Consider the following 10,052-nt stretch of genomic DNA (forward strand, 5'->3'; position numbering starts at 1 on the left):
CGAACTCTTCGGGTAATCGTGTGTACTAGATCCAGGGCTTGAAGCGGATCCGAAAATAACTGTTTAAAACTGTTATATAATGGTTCTGATTAAAACGGTTATGGGGAACTTTTATTCCAAATAACTGTTACGAAGAACCGAAATTTCCAACTGTTACCTGTTTCGGTTACGGTTCCTATTTCCCTCTTCATATCAGTTCCATAACAGATGATTTATTAGTCCACAAAGTGCAAGGCAACATTTATTTAGAATAATTATTGGATTAAATTATTTATGATTTTTGAGGTTGTTTAGATCACTTCGGAAAAAATACATCAAACATCGATGAATCTGAAAAATAAAAACAGAATCTTGTAAAATAGTGTTGCCATTATAGTCTGTCGGGAGAAATTTTTTAATTTCAAGAAAACAAACAATTTATGACACTTTAAAGTTAAAGAAATCTGTCTCATGCGAAATTTCACTCGGTAATTGTTTATTTCTTTTAAATTAAAAATTTGGGCTCGACAGACTACCATGGCAACATTATTTTACAAAATCTCATTTTATTCTTCAGATCCATCGATGTTTCAAGGAGATATCATGCCGACCATGAAGCGGTATTTTTTCCTGTAGTGATCTAAAGAACCTCAAAAATCAGAAATAATTTATAATACTACAAAAATTATTGTAAATAATTTATAATACTACAAAAAATATTGTAAATAATTTATAATACTACAAAAATTATTGTAAATAATTTATAATACTACAAAAATTATTGTAAATAATTTATAATACTACAAAAATTATTGTAAATAATTTTCCTTGCACTACATTGACATAGAAATCATGTGTAATAAGTATTTTGTTTTATTTATTTATTAAAACCTTTAAAAAAATCCTAAAGTCATTCCTTTTCGCTGTGGCTGGAAGTATGCAACCCCTTATAGCAGGTCTGGGTTAAGTTTACCTATGAGCTAAATTAGGTACACATGCCATAACGTATATAACATAAATATCTTAGAATGGGCCATTTTTATTTTTTTTACTAATTTTATTTCCAAGACAAGTCGACCCTGGGTTGGGTCTAATAATTATTCAGGCGAAATCCAGTTTTCGGTGATGGCCATTGAGCACAATCTACCAAGGACAGGTTGTTAATTAGAGTGTTATCTTATATAAAAAAAAGCGAGATATATCAACAGTATTCAAGGTGTCCTGTTAGGGATAGCTCCATTGTGTGCGCCATAATGGATTCATTAAATTCAGAAACGGTAAATTGGAGCGAGTTAGAACTAGCACAAGTCTTGAATAGAATGCATTGTTCCTTAGAAATTATGCAGAGACAGGCTGATACATTCGTGGATTAAACGGGTTAGATTTAATTTAGTTGGAGATACATCTAGACACCATTTTGCAGGTATCATATGCAATATTCTTCTCTGCAGATCCAACTTGCGATATTACACTTTCCCATTCAACATTAAATGCTGGATTTAGCAATTCATGAATGACATCTCTAACGAATGGAGTGAATTAACTGTACTTCATTCTACTTTAAAAAAACTAATACTAATATATAGAAAATCTAAAGGGGGGATACGAAAGCAATTCAGCTTTCTAACTTCTTTTGTATACGTATGTACATATATCGTAAAAGCAAGGTGGCAGAAAAATGAATATATTCTGTTAAATATTTCTCGAATATCCTTATGGCAGTGTATCAAACATTCGCTGACAATTTGTAGCGATAGATTTATACATAACTAGCAAACTACCCCCGCGCTTCGCTTCGGGCCAAAGAGATATTAAGGACTGAATGAAAACACATTCCACTACTTTTCACCACCCCTTAGGGGTTGATTAGGACAAAATCCTGAAATTGGTTTTTAGGCATTTAGGTGGGTAACCGTTGTAAATAAAAATCAAGTTGATATCTAATCGGGCCTAAGAAATAATAAGAAGTCTGAGAAAACATATTTCACCCCATGTTACCCCCTTTGGGCTGGAATTTAAAAAAATCCCTTCTTATGGAGCACCTACATCGCAGAAGGAATATATCCTCCGGATTTCATGTTTCTAGGGTCAGGGGTTTGGGCTGGACGTTGATGAATCAGTGAGACAACGATTATGTAAGTATAAATGAACTTGGGTTTCTATAATAATTTTTCAAAATTCCGAACAGTTAACACGTTCCATGCCACGGTGAAAATTCTCTGTATTGGATTATAGAAAGCAACAAGAAGAATAGATTGCGATATTCAATTACACAAAAGCAGTAGTTCAGTGATTCCCAACTTGTAGCTCGCGACCCAAGTGGGTCACGAAGTGTTTCTTGAGGGGTCGCCACGGTCAGTGCCGGTTTAAAGGTGAAATTAGGCGGGACGTGGATCGGCGAGCTTGGCACGAACGAGACTTGGGCCTTAGGGACTTAGGGCCCGGCCAGTTGGGCGATCGCCGGGGGCGCGAAATCTGTAGGGGCGCCGCTAACTAATGCTCCCCCTCCTGTTCATTTATTTATATATTATAGATTCGTCAAGCAGAAAGCTGCTAATTAATGTTTGTTTGTTTTTATTGTTTTCCTGTGTTTTAAGCAGGATGGCGTTTCAAGCTTATTTTTGCTTACATTGCCCAACGAACACTATTAGTCCCATTTTTTTTGTTCCCTCCTCTCTCCTTCGGGTCCCAGCAGCAGCAGCGCACCGGGAGAAAGGTGGTCACCCATCTTTCCCCAGTACACCGCCCCGTGATGCTTAACTTCGGTGATCTAACGAGAACCGGTGTTTTCCATCACGGCTACGGCCGCTGGTGGCGCTGCTAATTAATTTTCGAGCACTTGGATGCGCGCTATAATAATCTAGCCCGGGGTGCCGGTGTGCTAAAACTGACACTGTCCACGGTTATGTTTACTTGACGATTTTTAGCACTTTTTTTACTTTAATATGGTTACATTGCCATAGTCTGTTAATAACGCAACACTGATTTTTCATAAATGAAAGGAATGATATCTTTGCCTTACCTTATATTTTAATTTCGACGCTGAATTCAAATACACTTCATTCCTTCGATTGAAAGTTTCACTGCCTCGCTCTAATTAATCTATTTCATAATAAATATCGCGGCACGCTGACGCCGATTCAAAGCAGACTTACGAATATAAAGAGAAGAGCATGCAAGAGCACAGACTCACCCATGATTCCTTAAAGATCTTGTTGGCGATGATGCTGGTGCTCTCGAAAATGTCCCTACCGGGTCCTGAGGCGAAGCACATCTCCTTCTTCCCCGGACAAGTGTACTGCTCCGAGCAATTCTTCCCCGAGAACTCGCACTTGGGGCCACGAGTGTTGGGCGAAACGTCGCCCAAATTGGTGGATGCGAACGCAGCCACGAATGGCCCCTAAATTCCAACGAATACGTCGCTATTACAGCTTCCAGTTGGGGGGGCGCCTTTTCAGCGAACTTTCCTCGCGACGCACAAGCACATTCGCGCTCGCTGTTTCCAATATACCCCTCAGCGTTGGTGGAACTTTATTTGAAACTCCAGGTAACAGTCGGACAAGTCATTTCCAAGTTTGATGAAAAATTTAATTCATCTTCGTGGGAGTGGAAAGTTAAAGTCGCTTTGCTAGCTGCGCGAGTAATTGTCTGGCCGGGAATTAATGGGCTTAATGGATCAGGCTTGACAAAGTTCCGAATGAAGTTGCGTTACGGTGTATGGAAATATGGACGAAACGATTCGCTCGACATTCCGACGTGAACTGTGTGTCCTACCGGTTTGTAGGCGAATTTGAAACGGTTAGAGGCAACTGTATTTTGGGCGTCGCTTTCGCGACATGGGCTTGTGTGTATCTGGTCTAGCGAAACCTTTTCCCATTTCACGGGTAAACTTTTATTGCGATGTACTCGAAGGAACTTATCTATGGCTCACTGAAGCTGACAAGGGAACATCGCGAACCCGCACTCGCCGATTGGAACGCAACTTTGTGGGTTTATTGGGACCTGACATCCGTCACCATGACATCTGGTGGCGGAAAGTAGAAGCGCTTGTTGGGTACACATCAATCCCTGTCCGTCCTCGTGCCGTTGCATAAAATTCCGCTGGGCAGGATATGAACCTACCCAATCACACATACTCTGCATAGAAAGGAACATTTCCGCAAAAAACTACATTATTGCAATTACTACACATGTAGCTTGTACCCATACCGGCGCCATCTTGGCTAGGCCCCGCCACCATGTCAGATCCCAATACAAGAAGGCCCAATCGCCCTTCGGAGGTGTGCAACCTAACCTTAAAGACAAATAGGTTTTCCAACTTTCTCGCGTATAACTCCCAAAGTATAAGAGACAGAAAAAAATGTTTGAAACAAAAATTTAATAGTACAATAAGCGCTGTAAACTTGCGTTAACAAATTTTTTAAAAGAGTGTAAAAAAGATAAATACCTGCCGAATTTTTTTTTTTTTAAATTTTGTCAACGCAAGTTTGCAGCGCTTATTGTACCATTAAGCTTTTGTTTGAAACATTTTTTGCTGTCTCTTATACTTTAGGAGTTATACGCGAAAAAGTGGAGGTGCCTATTTGACTTTGAGGTTATTTTTAACACCCGTAAAGGGCGATTGGGTACGAATGAAGCACACCGTTGTTTTTGTCTTGAGTCACTCTATAAACTCACTAAGTTACGTTCCAATCGGCGAGTAAGGATTTGCGGTGTTCCCTTCTGAGGTCAGAAAATACATTTTCTGCATGTTTCATCCACAGTGCATCTGATTTCGTAATTAAATCTGAGAGTGATCAATAGAATAATAGATCACCAGGTCAGTGAATCATTATTGGTGATGATAGCAGTGTGTTCTCAGGCCTCTGACGAAGTTAAGTAACCGATAGATCATCACAGTAATTACACTGACCCTAGAGAACCTTTAAGTCTCTGATCTGCTCACAAAAGTCCCTACCAGTTCTGAGATCTTTTAAGATTCTTAGAAACTTCAAAGGTTTCAAATAATTATTCATTCTCCCTAATTCCTTCTAACAATGCAGTTGGAAAATGTCTAAACTACCCACTGTAGGTACTACTGCTACTACACTATCCCATTCTAATCATTGCACAACCTTTTAAGTTAGCACACCACAAGAACAGCCTCACCTTGCCAACTAAGGAATCCTTGTTCATGGATTTCTCGAAGAGGATCGAGGCATAGCCAACGTTGTCACTGGACACCAAGTGATTGGTGTTGTTCATGCTAGTCGGGTGCACTGCGAACCAATTGATCACACCCAACGGCTTGTCGTCTGCCCCGATGAACTGCATTTGCGTCAGGACCTTATCGACATTGTGTTTGTACCTGAGGATAACGAAGATGAATTAAATTCTCGACGATAGGACAGTCCGTTGGCTCGTCTGTGCGTGTGACTGCTCACCTATCCCTTTCTGACTTCGGATTATTGAGGTAAGCCAGAGGACTTCTGTTGATATTGGCACCGAGCACCTCCCCATGTCTGACGAAGATCCGACCTGGCACGATGGAATCGTGGGCACGTTCGATGCTCTGGAATGTTTACAATTTAACATTGGAACTGGTGTGGAAGAATGGAGTCTATCGATCTTAAAACACTTTTATATTTCGCTATTTGATAATGATAGAGAAGAAGTAATATATTGAGATGGTGCATATGAATTTGCCTATTGTAGATACCGCAAATGTTCCTTTCTTATGGTAGGGATACAAACGCAGTTGAATACCTGGCGGTAAAGATGTTGTATGTTACAAACCCGGAATTTCACAAGAGTGTTTTAAACTTTCTCAATATATTAATAAGAATCTTAATATATAAGGCAGGAAGTGTCTGTGTGTTTGTCTGTCGGCTAAAACCTTCCGAACGGTAAACTCCGGGGTCACGAAATGTGTCCTAGCTCGTTATGCCTAGGTAATCCAGATGAATGTGACTATTTTGACAAAAAATAAATAAATTTTTTTTTAAAAAAAATCCGAATCTAAATTTCGGGCCAAGCCGAGTAGTAAAGCTAGTAGGTATTTCATAAAAAAAAATCTTTTGTGAAATGTAACATAGGTACACTGTTTTTCCCGCCGGTTATTATTAATAATAATAATATTATTAATAATAATATTATTATTAATAATAATAATATTATTAATAATAATAATATTATTATTAATAATAATTTATTATTAAAAATAATTATTAATAATATATTGAGAATCTTTAAAACGCTCTCCTGTGAAATTCCGGATTTGTAACAAAAACGTTTTCTTCCCACCTGGTATTCAATCGCTAATGCTGGTTTACAACTCGAGAAATGTCACTGAACCTCAGAAAAGATAAAACAGTTAAAAGGCAAAAAATATTTTCATTCAAACTTCCCTACCCAAAATGGCAATTTCATATACACCAACCTAATATTATAGAAGGGGTTGATTTTTCATAACGAACCCTCTGATACTAATGAAATTTAATGGTACAATAAATGTGTCTGTGGGTTCACTAGATTAGGAACCACCTGTGCTGAAAACACGTCGACGTGAAATTATTGCTTTACTAAAATGTATACAAGCAAACGTGGTTCGCGTGACGCTCACCTTTGTTATCCCTTTAACAAGCGCATCGAACGTTTCCTGAACGAAGCCGAAGGCCGTGATATCGAATAGCAGGTCCAGCATGAAGCCACCCGGGGTGGAGTGCGAGTGAGTGCCACTGATCATCAGATTCTTCTCTGTGTAGATATTGCCGAATTGCTTTTGTAGGTTGTCCAGCACCTGAGGCAATAAGGACAGTGTCATCATAACTCATCCGAGATGTCACTGGGTCAACGAAGTTCAATGACTCGCGTTCAATTTAAACCTATCCTCGAATATCTAAGCATTTTCGAACTGTTGCGATCTTGTTTTATCAGCTGGCAACGTGTCATCGATAAAAATTTATGTTCCTTCATTCAGGGGGGTGGGGGGGGGGGGGGAGGGGAGATAAATAGATTGATCAATAAAGCAGAAACAAATATTGATGGCGATTCATATCACTGCTGGTTCTCTCTAACGAAATTATTACCAAATGAACCATTGGTAATTATTTACCAAAGGACCGCACCGATTTCGATGTCCCTGGAATATATTGTCGGGGGACATGATTCTGAACAACTTTCTCCTATATGTGTTACCGTCACTCGGCTTTAGTTGCCGAGATATTCGCAAAAAATCGTGATCGGTAGTTGGTTTGGATTAGGTTTAGATGATTTAGCGGCCCCCCCGAGGGGTGCTGCCAACTTTTGGGTTGCTGCCAACTTTTGGGTTGCTGCCAACTTTTGGGTTGCTGCCAACTTTTGGGTTGCTGCCAACTTTCAGGGTGCTGCCAACTTTCGGGTGCTGTCAACTTTCAGGGTGCTGTCAACTTTCAGGGTGCTGCCAACTTTTGGGGTGCTGTCAACTTTTGGGGTGCTGTCAACTTTTGGGGTGCTGTCAACTTTCGGGGTGCTGCCAACTTTTGGGGTGCTGTCAACTTTTGGGGTGCTGTCAACTTGTTGGTGGCTACACCATCTAACCCGAACCAACCACCGATCACAGTTTTTTGCCAATATCTCGAAAACTACCGAAAACAGTGTTTTGCAAATATCTCGAAAACTAGACCCGAGCGACGGTAGCATGTATAGGAAAAAGTTGTTCCAAATGTCAACTCTGACAACATATTTCAAGGCCATCAAAATCTGTGAGGGCAGGCAGTGTTTAAATTTCGATTAAAAAATTGATGGGAAGTGACGGGGTAGCTTATAGCCCTGATTAAATGCTACTGTTAGGCTCCATACCGTAAGGCAATTGTCCAGAAAACGAAGGTATATTCTCGAGGGATCGGTTCAATAGGGCAGAGAATTAATCGAAGGCCACTGACGCGAGACGTTCAAATCGAGGGACGATTTAGTGAAATCGACGAATCTGTGAAAGAAAAGAAGAGGAAGCAGAGGATTACCGACTCGCGAACGCCGTTCCCCATCATGGCGCTGTCCACGCTGACGAAGACGAACCTCTGCTCGCCATCGTCTATGATGAACGCGCGAGAGAATGTTCGCAGATGCAGTCCTGATCCCTTCTGATCGATTTTCGCGTAGCCCATCTGGAAAGCAAACAATTCTTTCGAAGCCTGCCGCTAGCCACCCGCAACGGGAAGGCAAGATTCTTTTGTTTGCGCATTCCTACGTCGTTCTCTGCTCCTTCTACTCGCTAGAAGTTATTTCCTTTAGCTTTGTGGTGAAAGAGGTACGATCAATGACATTCAACTAAACAATAATTTGAAATGATATTTGTCTGATGATTTGCAGTAAACCATAAATTGATAAAAACGAGCTTTACAGTCATAGGATTCTTCAGAAGTCTCAGAACACACTAAATATTCCAACATGATACCTGAAGCTGACACTGGAAGTTACTTAGCACGCGATAACGAATATCAAATTTAATTATTGCTGTCATCACTGTGTAAGGTTTGAAAGAAGCGATGGTCACTGCTTTCAGGGGTGAATCCACACCTCTGGATCGGTGGAGATTTGTAAAAAACTTGCTGCCAAATTGTTTATATCATTGAAAATTAAAGTTATTTTTTTTATATCAACATTATCAAATTTTGTTTAGGAAACGATGTGTTTGCGACGTATGGTTCTTTTTAAACTTTTTCTCCTTTAAGCGAGCAGAATAGGCTATGTAAAAAAATTAACCCTTCGTGGTCGCACGGGGTGCATCGCACCCCAGTCAATTTTTATTCTTTGCCAATATTTCTGTAAGCTTTTATACCTTTATATTAAAATTTAAAAATTTAGTCAATTTTAACAAAAAAAATCGCTTTTTTCCACAACTATTTTTTCACCTACAAATTTCATCACATCAAAATTTACATTGCTAGAAACAGACTACTAGAGCACGATTTTTTAATCTGTACGAATGTACAATTAACACTGAAAAGTTAAAAGATTCAAAAATACGAAAATGGCACTCAAAATCTCCGCGAACTCCACGTGGCCAATTTGTGATTATAAGAAGGCGTAACCACGAAGGGTTACAATCATTTTAAACGGTATAAACAATTTTGCAGCAAGCTTTTCACCCCTGAAAGTAGTGACCACCACTTTTTTAACAACCTGTACAGAAATGAAAAAAAAACTTTATATGAGGCAATCGGCGCAATAGTGGCGTAACCCCAAAACTTTAATTTTCAGATAACGGCTAATGAAATTATTGACGTTTTAAAGTCGTTGCTTAAAAGGTCTAGTTTCAAGTACAAAGGTATGATTTTTTACAAAATATAATTGCTAAGGTGTATATTATTAGTATATATACTAATAACCAAGGCTGCACAGGCCAGTATTTTGCGACGTAAATCATCAAAATGCTCAGTGGAAAAACACGTTTTTGTGCTTCAATTTTGCGTATGTTTTTGTAGGGTTGCTCAGGATGCTATAGAATTAAAATTTTGCTGTATAAAAAGTGGTGCAGGCTGAAATATCAATTTACCCAAAATCGTGGGTTACGCCACTATTGCGCTGATAGCCTCATGCGCTGCTGGCGAGTTTCGGCGATCAAGATCGACCAGCGAGGCAAAAGAATCAGTGGTAGGTGTCTGGAATGGGATACCAACAAAAACGACTTCAGCAGTGGGCCCAGTGGTGTCAGCTCTGCCTACGCCGATGCTGTAGGACGCATCCGCACCGGGCACTGCGGCCTGGAGGACCCATAGCGAGATCAGGCCAAGGATCTGCAATCGTCTGGCGGCCTGTGTATCCATTCAGCTTTCTTGCCCCGTCGTTCTGATCGCGCTGAAACCAAAGAATCGACTGTGTCGCGTTTCCCTTTCCCACGGTGTTTAGTACCATCGCCGATCGCGCGAAAGATAAGGGGAATCGTTCACGGAAGGTCGATAGAGGAGAGTCTTATTTTCCTCCTTTCCCCTTTTCCTTTTTTTTTCTTTCTTTCTTTCTGTTTCACACACGTACGCCATCGATAACCAGAGGCGGGGAGCGAATTATTCGGGCTTGGCCATATTTACGATCGCGCGACCGATAAATCGAGCTTA

At 40.1% G+C, this 10,052-nt stretch overlaps 1 protein-coding gene across 4 annotated transcripts in view; it reads right to left on the reverse strand.

Annotated features, from left to right (window-relative positions):
* Nucleotides 1–10,052, reverse strand: part of Cdase (neutral ceramidase) — a 64,693-nt gene that overhangs the window by 46,729 nt on the left and 7,912 nt on the right. For 3 of the 4 annotated variants that reach the window (XM_076825407.1, XM_076825408.1, XM_076825409.1), the window contains exons 2-7: nt 9,618–9,795; nt 7,959–8,102; nt 6,581–6,757; nt 5,403–5,530; nt 5,128–5,326; nt 3,173–3,379 (exon numbers count right to left, since the gene is read on the reverse strand). In XM_076825407.1, coding sequence (XP_076681522.1) covers nt 3,173–3,379; nt 5,128–5,326; nt 5,403–5,530; nt 6,581–6,757; nt 7,959–8,102; nt 9,618–9,764 — 1,002 coding nt within the window. In that variant the 5' untranslated portion in view covers nt 9,765–9,795. Of the gene's footprint in view, nt 1–3,172; nt 3,380–5,127; nt 5,327–5,402; nt 5,531–6,580; nt 6,758–7,958; nt 8,103–9,617; nt 9,812–10,052 lie in introns of those variants that run through there. The other variant, XM_076825410.1, reaches the window with a different exon arrangement.

Source organism: Andrena cerasifolii, chromosome 13 (assembly GCF_050908995.1).
Source record: "Andrena cerasifolii isolate SP2316 chromosome 13, iyAndCera1_principal, whole genome shotgun sequence".
NCBI lineage: Eukaryota > Metazoa > Arthropoda > Insecta > Hymenoptera > Andrenidae > Andrena > Andrena cerasifolii.